The sequence below is a fragment of the Leptodactylus fuscus genome, chromosome 6 (genome assembly GCF_031893055.1).
Source record: "Leptodactylus fuscus isolate aLepFus1 chromosome 6, aLepFus1.hap2, whole genome shotgun sequence".
Taxonomy (NCBI): Eukaryota; Metazoa; Chordata; class Amphibia; order Anura; family Leptodactylidae; genus Leptodactylus; species Leptodactylus fuscus.
Window position 1 is genome coordinate 171,952,364 of NC_134270.1, and position 13,091 is coordinate 171,965,454.

At 43.2% G+C, this 13,091-nt stretch overlaps 1 protein-coding gene across 1 annotated transcript; it reads right to left on the reverse strand.

Moving 5' to 3' along the window:
- Positions 1-779: 779 nt before the first annotated feature.
- Positions 780-6,032, reverse strand: LOC142209029 (phospholipase A2 inhibitor and Ly6/PLAUR domain-containing protein-like). The gene is made up of 5 exons (XM_075277965.1): positions 5,981-6,032; positions 5,551-5,664; positions 4,846-4,992; positions 2,794-2,934; positions 780-967 (listed from the first exon to the last, which is right to left on the reverse strand). Exons 1-5 carry the CDS (start codon positions 6,030-6,032, stop codon positions 780-782), a joined length of 642 nt encoding a protein of 213 aa, XP_075134066.1.
- Positions 6,033-13,091: the final 7,059 nt, after the last annotated feature.

Sequence of the window (13,091 nt, forward strand, 5' to 3'; positions counted from 1 at the left end):
AAATTAAAATTAGGTATACCATATATATAGATCAGGGGTGCCCAATACGTCGATCGCGATCTACTGGTAGATCGCAAAGGACGTATGGGTCGATCGCGGGATGCAGGGATCCCCGGTTTCTGCTTGTTCATGGTGCGGGCTGAGAGTCATCTCCGGACACTGGCAGGCGGGGCTGCCACAGCCCCAGCCTGCCAGTGTCCAGAGATAACTCTCAGCCTGCGCTGTGAAGAAGCAGACAGCAGGATCCCTGGGCAGCCACAGAACGCCGCTGTTTCCTGCCGTCACGATCCGCCTGGCCTGCCCACATGTCCGGCTCCGCCCACAGACACGCCCACAAGACCGCCCGGTCCCGCCCATAGACCTGCCCTAGTAGATCTTTTGCCTTGGTCAGCTAATAAAGTAGCTCACATGCTGAAAAAGTGTGAGCAGCCCTGATATAGATCGTCGTTATTATTATTATTATTATTATTATTATTATTATTATTATTATTATTAATCTTTTATTTATTTTCTAACTTGTTAATTCATAAGTTACTGTTGAGATGGAACAATATCAATGGAAGTTGAAGAAAAAAATAACAAAATAAAATAAAAAGCAGTAGATGCAGGAGGAATTTTTTTGTTTTGTTTTCATTTTATTCCTTGTGCCCTTGGATATTTTATAACGTGGGTTCATTTAAAATGAAATAAAAAAAAGTTTTTTTTCTGAATAAAATAAAATAATAATATTGTCTCCTGGATACATTTGTTCTCATTCATCCAATGATTCTTAACAAGTCTCAGAAGAAGGTTTTCAGCAGCAGAAGACACACAATGGCCGGAGTCAGGACGACTTTATGGACGCTGAGGCCGCCGCTGGTGCAGATAAACTTAACGTCGGTTGATACGCCTTCAATTATTTGAGACTGGCTGCCGAGGTCACACAGGGATTTTGTTGCGCACCCCCGAATGGCTGTAGAAAGTATTCCTGCCAAGATTCACATGAGAAATAATATTGGAACAATTTGCAACTTCATATATGAAAATTTCCATAAATATTGACTTTATTGACCATGACCACCAATCCCAGTATGCAGTAGCCTTTTTCTCAGTCAATGAGATTTATTACCAAATTTAAAGGGGTTGTCTGGGATAAATTGATCTTTCTAATCTAACCCCCACCCCCCTCCTTCCACCTACCATCTAATTTACTTAGATTACCAAAAATCTATATTTACCTAGATCACCAGTTCGGTCATGACTAGGGTTGAGCCGATCTTGAAATTTCAGGATTGTTTCTAAAATCCGATTTCCAATCATTTTCCATTCGAAGCCGATCCCGATCCCAAGTCCAATCCCAATGCAAGTCAATGGGATTTTTTAAATATTCGGAGATTGGATATAAAAAATGATCCTATTCACTACACTGCATGTAGTCCAAAAATTCATTCAATTTTTGGACCCTACACTGTGTAGTGATTCAGGGTGTAGGCGGGCTGGCTGGAGAGTGTGGGTGGGGAGATGTGAGTGCATCACTCACGTCTCCCCTCCCAGTACCCGCCCACACTCTCCTAAGCCCCGCCTTCTCTATAATACTAGTCTAGGGAGGCAGAGGTGGGGGGGGGGGGGGCGCAGGGCGCTCTGAAGCCACATGAAGGAGAGAGGACCGGACCAGCAGAGGGCAGCGGAAAGCACTTCTGGGCAGGTAAGTTGAGCAAAGTTCACGAGTAGATAGATATTACTGTACATTGACTTGTCTAGTAGATAGACAAGTCAATGTACAGTAGTATCTATCTACTCGTGAACTTGCCTCGTCCTCACAGCAGTGCAGCACACATTGATTTACCGCAGCCTGCGACTCTTCTGCTTCGTCCCTGTTTTACCATATATTCATCTGAGTATACAGTAAAAAAGGAATGAAGCAGAAGAGTGGCAGGCTGCAGTAAATCCATAGGAATGAATGGACGCAGCCGGCACGCAGAGGGTTAAGCGGCCGGCCGCTTCCATTCATTCCTATGGGTGCTAAGCTTTTCCCACAATGATTGGCCAGTAGCCAAGCATTGTGGGAAATAAGCCCCGATCTCGATCGAAAAGATCGGGATCGGAATTCTGATTGCGATCGTGAAATTTTCTCGATCACCGATTGGAATCCGATCTTTTCCGATCCTAATTGCTCAACTCTAGTCATGACACATTTTCTGATTTTCCGATGACATTCTGTTTCCGGAAGTGGGGAAGTGGATCATCACCTATACTAATCCCACCTCATTCCATCATACTTACCTGTCTTCCGGTCCGGGTTTTCTAGCTACGGGACGTTACGTATTTCTGGGCATGCTAAGGCGAGTGTGAGCAGCCGACAGATGTCAAGAAGAGGGAGTGCTGCCCAGAATAAGTTACATTCCATGAGCAGAAGATCCAGACCGGAAGACAGGTAAGTATGATGAGGTGGGGGGTTGAATTAGTTAGGATGGCTAGTAGTGAGAGGGCTAGCTAGGGAAACAGGGAGCGGGAGGGAGATAACTATGAGTGAAGCCCAAGGTATCATAGCAGTTGCAGGAAAACACAACATGAAGATGACGATGTAAACAAATGCAGAGGATGCCAGGATCTCACAGAGAAACCCAGAAATCACTCAAAATACTGCTAAAGGTACTTGGTTGCACTTTTTAACCTGTTACTTTCAATAACAGATCATATGTCATTGCCTCCCTTGTTATGTATTGACTTATGGATAGAAATATATTGTATCGGACCCTTATTGTGTATATTGGAGAACACAATTACTGCTCACTGGTCAGTTTTTTTTGTTACCTGCTACTTTTGTTGTCTGGAGAAGACACTTATTCTCCTCCCCTGTGCATCGCATAGTATCTGACGTGTAGCACCAGGAAGAGTCAGCAGATACACAGGATCGGCAGACCAGTCCATTCCGGCTAGAGTTTGTTGGTGGTACTAGAACCGGACAGGAGAAAGAGGAAAGTAAAAAAGGATTTATTTCATGAGACTATGAAAACCTTTTGTCACCCACCCTAACCTTGGTTAATGGGTTTTTCCCACTAAGCAAGGTATTCCCTATCCATTGGATAGGGGATAACTTGCAGATCAGTGCGGGTCAACCACTAAGACCACCACTGATCAGGAGAATGAGATATTTTTCTGTATTATTTCAGTGGGAGTCCCGGAGATAGCCATAAACTACACTCACGTTATCTCCAGACCTCCCATTAACACTGCTCCATTCGGTTCAATATGATGCAATGCTCACCAAGATACCACTCAACAATTTTATTAAAAGGAATGGAAAAAAGGGGCAATCTCAACTTCTTATAAAAAAAGAGGCATGTGGCTTCATAGAATTGGATGCTGGCTAATAAGGCTGTGGTCACACTGGGCTCTGTCCCCCATCCGTCTTAAATATACGGAGAGAAAAGTCCTGCGAGCAGGCGGAAAACTGGCGCACCTCCTTATAGTCTTCATAGGTAACTGCTTCTTAAGCGGATAGAGTTTCCATTTTTCAGGTCCCCAAGTGGACCCAAAGAACAGGAACCTGAATGCTATTGGAACCTAACGTTAGTTAAGATACCATGTGCTATTTTTTACAACTAATAGGAGGTGTCAAATTAGACTGACAGATGTATCAAACAGCATTAATCAATCTGGCACAGCTTAAGACTATCTAGTCTACATTGCCACTGTGTAAGGGATTGTTCACAAGGAGGAATTTGCAGCCTAAGGGTGCATGCACACTACGTAACGCCGGGCGTGTATGAGAGCCGTACACGCCGGCATTACGGCAGACTGCCGAACACTTCCCATTCACTTCAATGGGAGCGCTCGTAAACGCCGCTGTTACGAGCGCTCCCATTGAAGTGAATGGGAAGTGTTCGGCAGCCCTGCTGTAACGCCGGCGTGTACGGCTCTCATACACGCCCGGCGTTACGTAGTGTGCATGCACCCTAAGGCTGTATTCACACAGAGTAACGCCAGGCGTTTTTTGTGTGTTTTTTGCACATAGCGCCGCGTTTACGCCACGTAGCGCCGCGTTAACGCCGCGTTAACGCCGCGCTATTTAGCGGTGGCATTGCCCGGCGTTAACGCGGCGTTAATGCGGCGCTACGCGGCGTAAACGCGGCGCTATGTGCAAAAAACACACAAAAAACGCCTGGCGTTACTCTGTGTGAATACAGCCTAAGGCTAAGGTCCCAAGGGGCTGGAACTGCCACACTAAATTGCTGCGAGAACAACAGCGGCATGAATGCATTGCGGTTCTTCCCACAGTGCTTTGAACAGAAAGTTCAGGGAGTTTTCCTTCCAGACTTTCTGTTATAATTATATCTATTGGAATGCCACCGGTGCATCCGTAGATATAATTGACATGCTGCGATTTTCAAAACCGCAACGATTTTGGAAATTGCAGGGTGTCCGCGCTGCGATTTTTTCTGCAAAGTGGGCATGGGATTCGCATGAATCCCATCCACTCTGCAAGTACTGTACAACGTGGGGCGTTTCCTCTGCGGGGAAATCGCAGTGTTTCCGGCCCATGATGCCCTGGCCTTAGACTGGAAAGTATTAAAAAAATATGCCTTTTTTATTTTAATCTCTTACATTTGTGCACCCCCCAACATTAGTTTGTAACACTCACAAAGGCAGTAAAATCTACAGGATAATTCTGAGCTTGTAAATTTGGATTCAATCAACAGATGTGTCCACTCTTAGTTTTTGGTAACTTTTGCTCATATTGTGACATGTTACTAAAACTCTCCAGGGATCTTAATACACATAAATAACTCCCGACATAGTATTTGAATATCATGCCCCCCCCCCCATCCCCCCATGCATAGGAAGGTAAAAATATTAACTTACGTGCAGGAATAGAAGGAACACAGTTGTCAGTGCTACAACATGAAATGACCATCCTGAGGTTTCCTAGCAGCATGCTCATACTGCCATTGAAGTTACACTGAGATGAAACTGTACACCCCTTGGTCAATGATACAGAGGGGCTTCCATCTATAAACATTAGAAAAAAATATCTTACCAAAATTCTTCACTTTGCACAGTTTTACTTATTGCAAGGATGCCTTGACAAGCTGATGGTAAAGTACCCCCTCCCCCACACCCACTGAGACCACCACCAGTCATCTGTCACAGGACTCATTCAGCTTTCTGAGATACAGGACAGGACAGGACGGGTCCTCCGGAGAGAGAAACATTCTTTCTAATCCTTCTCAACTCTGCCTATGAGACCAAGATCTTGAGGACCGTCCACTATTAATTCAGCATTTCCTAACAGAATTGGTTGGAGTTTAGAAGCCCGCGCCTTGTTCTACTTGAGAACATCCCAAAAAGGCTGTTTAGCTCCCAGAGGATTGTCTACACCGGATGCAAATCTAACAAACCCTCACCAAGGACAAGTATGGAGTCTCTACAGGTTTAAGGGTGTAAGTATTGAAGTGCCCCTTGGTTGATGGCAAGGAAGGATATTGGGAATGGTGAGTAAATTTGTTACAAAGTTACAGAATTTGCATAAAATGGAAACAGAAGATTACACAGAATCCTAGACCTCACCTTCTACAGTTTCTGTATACGTGGAGCTACACAAGGATCCAGCAGAACAAGTCACACTGTTACCCGTACATGATGAGGATGTAGAGGTACACTGCGTACAAATGAGAGCGTCACCTAAAGAGACATCACACAGTCAGCACCGTCATCTCTTATTACACCGTACATTACAATGACCATGAGGGAAACATTGTAAAGAGTGCAAACCGACCCGCAGAATACAGGTAACATCATTTTGGATACACGATGAAAGATATCCATTGGTATCACTATAAAGTCTAATTCAGTCCACAAAAAATAAGCCCCGATCCAGTTCTATAAGTTCTATAAGATGAAACAATGAACAATGGCTTATTAATGTTGCTATTAATATTACTTTTTCTAATGATTCCCAATATGATCAATAACCTGTAGAAGAAGCGAATACACTGACCTGTTACTGCAAGAGCCGAGAGGAGGCTCAGGATACCAAGCAGGGGGCTCATTGCTCAATGTTGTGTCGAGTCGTATTGTATAGTGAATGCTCGAGGTTCAGTACTATATATAAGTAGGATTTGTTGGGAGGGATGTGGGAAGGTGTTAATAATTACAAAGAAACCAAAATCTTTTGACCAAGACATGGACGTTCAAGTTTACCCCTCACCCATTTCTTGTTGATGATAAAGGGTGTAGAATGTCAGAACATGTTCATGTATCTATAGCTGGTTTCTACCCTACAGAAATGTTTCGCAATGTTACACATGCCCCCCTCCTCTCCTGTGCTATGGGGAGGAGGCTCAGCTATGGTCTGCTAGCCCCCATAGTACAGGTACTACCTGTGCAAACAGGACAGGAGGGGAGGCCGAGCGACCCAGGAATAAGGGACTGGTTCTTATCATATAACCCAGGGTTGGGACCAGCTCAGAACCCCCAGATCCAGCACGCAGAAACCCCTATAAAGAGGTTTGAATAATGGGGGATGTGAATTGTCTCCATGTAAGGGCTCATCGGTATAGGTATTAGATTGAGTTCTTGTGTCAGCGACTCGAATTTCATCAGACACTAGAGTTTCCAAATTTTTTACTGTAATTCCTGAAATGACCCTTTAGTATCAGGACTCTTAAATCTGCCATACTGTGGTCTGACCTACATCAGTGGGAACAAGCCGGCTTGATTTCAATGGGAGCTGTCTTTTTGGTCAGGATTTTGAGGCAAATATGGCCTCAAAATCCTCACCAAAATACTCCGTATGAATTTACCCTTACACAGTCGGCTATTTACAATTTAATTAACCAAGGTGGATTAATTAATGAGCTGCACCCTGACCTGAGTGTTGTGGATTGAGTTATCATAGGCCCAGTTCACATCTGCGTTGAGGCTTTTCCGTTCCCCTCTCCACATGAAAAATTATTATTATTATTATTGTTTATTTATATAGCACCATTAATTCCATGGTGCTTTATATTATTATATTAATTCCTTGATGCTCTGTACATTATTATATTAATTCCATGGTGCTTTACATTATTATATTAATTCCATGGTGCTGTACATTATTATATTAATTCCATGGTGCTTTACATTATTATATTAATTCCATGGTGCTGTACATTATTATATTAATTCCTTGATGCTCTGTACATTATTATATTAATTCCATGGTGCTTTACATTATTATATTAATTCCTTGATGCTCTGTACATTATTATATTAATCCCATGCTGTTGTACATTATTATATTAATTCCCTGGTGCTGTACATTATCACATTATTTCCATGGTGCTGTACATTATTATATTAATTCCATGGTGCTTTACATTTGGGGGTTTACATACAGTACACAAAATGTACAAACAGATATAATAATAACAATGACCGAATGGCACAGTGGGATAGAGGGCTCTGCCCACGAGGGCTTACAGTCTATGAGGGAGAGGAGGAGACTGTACAGATGGTGGTGCGGTGATAGTGTTATTGGAGGTTGTAGACCTTCCTGAATAGGGGAGTCTTCAGGGCCTTCTTGAATCCTGTGATTGTGGGGGTCAGTCTTATGTGTCTTGGTAAGGAGTTCCAGAGTATGGGGGATGCACGGGAGAAATCTTGGAGACAGTTGTGTGAGGAGCGGATGAGAGCAGAGTGGAGTAGGAGGTCATTGGAGGATGTGAGGTTACGTGTGGGCAGGTAGCATAAGATTAAGTTGGAGATATATGGAGGGGACAGGTTGTGGATGGCTTTGTATGTTAACGTTAGTAGCTTGAATTCTATTTGCTGGGCAATGGGTAGCCAGTGGAGGGACTGGCAGAGGAGAGAAGCCGATGAAGATCGGGGGGAGAGGTGAATTAAGCGAGCAGCGCAGGTTGTGGACTGGAGGGGGCGAGGGTGTTTGCTGGGAGTCCATGGAGAAGGGTGTTGCAGTAATCTAAGCAGGAGATTATGAGGGCATGGACGAGCATCTTAGTAGTTTCAGGGCTGAGGAAGGAGCAGATTCAATAGAAGTTCTTGAGTTGTAGGCGGCAGGAAGTTTGAACGTGTCATTTGAAGGATAGGTCGGAGTCCAAGGTTATCCCAAGATATCGGACCCGTGGGATGGGGGTGAGAGTGATTCCATTAGCTTTGATAGATGGGTCAGGTGGAGGCTACGGCCACAAAGCAATCTAGAACTCTGGCCAACAGAGAGGTAATGTCTGGTCCAGAGCGATATATTTGGATCGGCATAGCAATGGTATTGAAAACCATGAGATTCTATGAGTTGGCCCAGGCCAAGGGTGTAGATGGAGAACAGGAGGGGTCCTAGGACGGAGCCCTGGGGGACACCTACAGAGAGAGGATGCGGTGAGGAGGTGGTGTGTGAGTGGGAGACGCTGAATGTGCGGGTGGTGACGTATGAGGAGATCCAGGAAAGGGCCAGGTCTGAGAAACCAAGGGATGAGAGAGTTTCTAGTAAGAGGGAGTGGTCAACTGTATCAAAGGCAGAGGAGAGGTCAAGGAGGAGGAGGACAGAGTAATGGCTCTTGGCTTTGGCGGTTAGAAGGTCATTGGTGACTTTTGTTAGGGCAGTTTCAGTGTTGTGACAGGGTCTGAAGTCTGACTGAAGTCTGTCAAAGAGCAGGTTAGACGAGAGGTAGATGGAGAATTCTGAGTGGACGTGTTGCTCAAGCAGTTTTGAGGCATAGGGGAGCAGAGAGATGGGACGATAGTTGGCTGGGGAGGACGGGTCCAGGGTTTTTTGAGTATAGGATTGACAGTGGCATTTTTGAAGGTGAAAGGGAAGAATCCATTGGTTAGGGATAGGTTGAAGAGATGAGTTAGGGCTGGGGTGATGACTTCAGTGAGTTTGGTGATGAGATATGACTGGATCGGGTCAAGCGCTCAGGAGGTGAGGTGGGATTTAGAGATTAGGGAGGAGAGTTCTTCATCACTGATGGTGGAGAAACAAGTTAAGGATGAGGAGCAGCGAGTAGTTGGGTAGAGGAGTTGCCAGGGGTGTAGGGTGAGACTGTCACTAATGGTGCACTTTTCTCTTTGCATTTTTCATGTGGAAACCACACAGACCCTTTTTTTTATGCAGATTAGGTTTCCATTTGAGAAAGTCCCCAAGCAGACCCCAGAACGGAAACCTATGCGCAGATGTGAACCGGGCCATAGACTGGTTATAATTAGAGATGAGCAAGTACTATTCAAAACGGCCGTTTCAAATAGCATGCACCCATAAGAATTAATGGAAGCAGCATGCTGTGTCCATTCATTCCTTTGGGTGCATGCTATTCGAAACGGGAGTTTCGAATAGTACTCGCTCATCTCTAGTTATAATATCACATTGAACCAAACTCCTACTACAACAATGAACAAAAAAAACATAACTAGATACATAACACATAACTTATGACAGAAGGTGTAATCTTTTGGAATACAAAAGATCATCTATGACCCCCAAATGTATATCTTGAAGAAAACTGCTGCTGATCTCCAAGTGATACTTAGGCTTTGGGATTTTCAGTGTCTTTAAAACACCTTTTTATTATCAAGTTGTTTTTATTGCAGCGAAACCAAGGAGTTTACATCACGTCAGGATCCAGCCTTAAAAATACAATAAACGAAAGAAAACATTCATGGATTTACCTCTTGTTGCATACAAGAATCCAAGGAATCTCATGGTCAGGCCACCATCAAATACTGACATTGTTCCTTGCAATGGTAAAAAAAAGTTAAGACATGTTCAGACAATGTATCAACAAGAACCAATGGCAAAAACAAACATGCAACAGGAGTATAAATCACTGGAACATTCTCCTGTGTATCCTCCAAGGTGGTGTACACAATACTGTGTATAAGGATTCACAATGAAGGAATCTAAAAAGGACCAACAAAACAATATCTACAAATCAGGATGAATCTACAGGCATGCAATAATATGGACTCTGTACATCTGTGTAGTAATGTTTCAGAAATATTTAAGAAGTTCACAAGGAAAATTCATTTTGGACCAAACCTGTTCAGTTCAAGCTGGAAGTGCAAGGTGAAGTTGATTTCCATTCTTTGAGGTTTCTCCTGTCCCCAGGGTAGATCAGATCAAATCAAATCAAATCAATCAATATTGGGATAAATATAATAGTCCGTGGAGTCTCATCTTCCTCTTATTTGGTGGCAGCAGGACACGTATTGGGCAGCGATCTCCACAGTGGCCTCTTGTTCTCCCAGTAGGATGTAGAGTTCAGAGGACAAAGAATGTGTATTCACCTTTCCTGGGCTCTGCTACTGCATCCTCCAGCGTTTTGGTCTTTTTCCTGGGCCATGTACCATCTTCTTCGGCTCCAAGGTCACTGTTGAGGCCTGTTATCGGCCCTCAGCCATCATATGGGATTGTAACATCATCACATTTTAATATCACTGCGTCATTAAATGGGCTGTAGTGTGACATAATGGTTTAGATTAGTTTAGGTTTGGGTCTGTGTGGGTTGGTCAAACAGTTTATTTCAGGTCGAATACATTTGTCACAAATCAGAGTTTAAATTGGCTTAAAATATAGTGCATGATACTATCATACACGCGCACGCGCAGTCGGCTCTGCCTAGGCCAGGAGAAGACTTCAAGCAGAATCCAGCCCAATCGTCACTCGTGGACTTGGTAAGTATGATTTTATCGAATGTTGCCTAACCCTGAAACGAGCATTTCCCCCCATAGACTATAATGGGGTTCGAAATCCGTTCGAACGGTTGAACAGTGAGCGGCTGTTCGAATCGGATTTTGAACCTCGGACACTTTAGTGTTCACTCATCTCTAAAGAGGAACACTTTTTTTAGAATAGGGGGATTCTGACTTCTGTTGCGGGGCTCCACCGTAGACCTTCATTCTCCGGGTTGTTGAGGTACCAGAGGTTCAACTTCCAATGATCAAAAACAGATCACATGTCCTTGTCCTATCATTACAATATGTGAGATGGGAGTATCAAGGAAAGTATCTCCAAGTAAAACCAGATTATTTCCTTCTACTTATACATGAATGAACAATGATGACACTCTACCTGTGACCTTCAGGCTACTAAATTCACCTAATACCATTACACTCTGTTATTTGATGTATGTCAACACATTTCCTTCACTCGAGAAACGAGAAAGCCAAAAAAAATCAAAGGAGTCCTTATAAAAGACGTCTCAGGGCGCGGCGTTTATACACTTGTAAAACATACGCCAATAAAATTGTTCAAACATTGACTAATCATGAATACTTAGCACATGGCTGTTTATATACTATATAGAGACAGCCCTCATAGATTATGTTACTGTTACTTCCTATATAGGAAACCCTTGTAGAGTATTTTACTGTTACATACACTATGCATAGCTCTTGTAGCCTATTTAAGTGTTACATATTATATTGGCAGATCTTATAGTTTATTTTAGTTGTTACACACTATATATCTTCTGTTACTTTGTGTCATCTGGATCAATTAATCTCAGCAGGGTCTAATTGTTGAAAACCAATTAGGTTTGAGCAATCGGTATCGGGAAAGATTGGATCCCGATCGTCGATCGAGCAAATTTCACGATCGGGATCGGCTGGAAAATGATCAAAATCGAGACTGAAATCTCAAGATCGGCTCAACCCTAAAACCAATGGATCATATACCGATGACTTATCCTGGGGATAGGTCACCAGTATGAAGAAGCAATTAGGGACCAGAATTCCCTTTAAGGATAAGGCCCCACAGGACGTCCCGCAGCAAAAAAGCGCTGCCAGAAAAAAACGCGGCGGCATAACATTGCGGTTCTTCCTGCAGCACTTTAGAGAGATAGTTTATGGAGTTTTTCTCTGCGGACTTTCTGTTTCAATCATACGTTTCAATCACACCATATTCCGTAGCTATAATTGACATACTACGTGGCGGTTTTGGAAATCACGGCATGTCCGCATCACGGGTTTACCACAAAGTGGGCATGGGCTTCACTACAATCCCATCCACTTTGCCCTTATTGTAAAATGCTGTCAAAGCTCGTAGGAAAGTCGCACAAATGCAGTTTTTCTCCAATTCCAATTCCATTTTGATTTTTTTGTCAGCTTCCCAGTACATCGTGAAGTCAAAAACAAAAATTGAAAATTGAAAAATGCCTGCAGGAAGGGTTTAATGACTTACACAAAGTTCACATTAAGAACAACCATATGATAATGATGGTGTTGTGTAAGGCTAACAGCCAATATAAACAGAATTCTTCCTTATAACTAGATGCTTAAACCCACACGTTGGACTTCCCTGTCTGCATATGCAAGGTTTATATGAATATCAAACGGACTATAAAAATCCCAAAGATCCCGAAACTTCCACTGCTCAGCCTTACCTATTCATTGTTCCTGATCATTACCTTTAATTTCTTCCAATACATACCAGGAGGGATGAGCGAACTGATCGGGATAGAACCGGATTCAACCTAATTTTAAAAAGTTTCAGATTTGACCTGAACCGGGGTCACTGCTGAGACATGTGATTGGACATCAGTAGTCACATGGGGTGCATTGATGTCATGACAGTATGACTCAATCACAGGTCTCAGTGGTGACCCTAACTTCTCCTGGGCCTCCACTTATTATACTCTGGGGTCTGAGAACACCCTAATAATTGAGTCACTATATTCTGACACTCATAACTTTTTATATTTCTGTATATGTAGCTGTGTAAGGCTACATTCACATCTGTGTCAGAGTCTTGGTTCAGAGACTCCATCGCAGTGTTCATCTAAATCGCTAGATGAAAAGCCCTGTATGCACAACTTTTTCATCTGACTCTTTTAGTTGAAAAATAATGGCACCCTGGTGAACCCCTTTATAGTCAATGGGTTCTGTTGGGCTTCATATGTGTCCACTATTTTAGCAGTCCATTGTTCTGGTCATCGAATGGACAAGAACAATGTACAAGTGTGTACATTTTACCTTTTTTCTCACCACTTCTTACCCCCATCTATAGAATGGGGTCTAACCATGGAGCAATGCTCATCCATCTACACCTTTACTACCCGAGAAGTCTTGACTCACATACACTTTACAGCATTTTATCATGTAAACCACATTTTGTC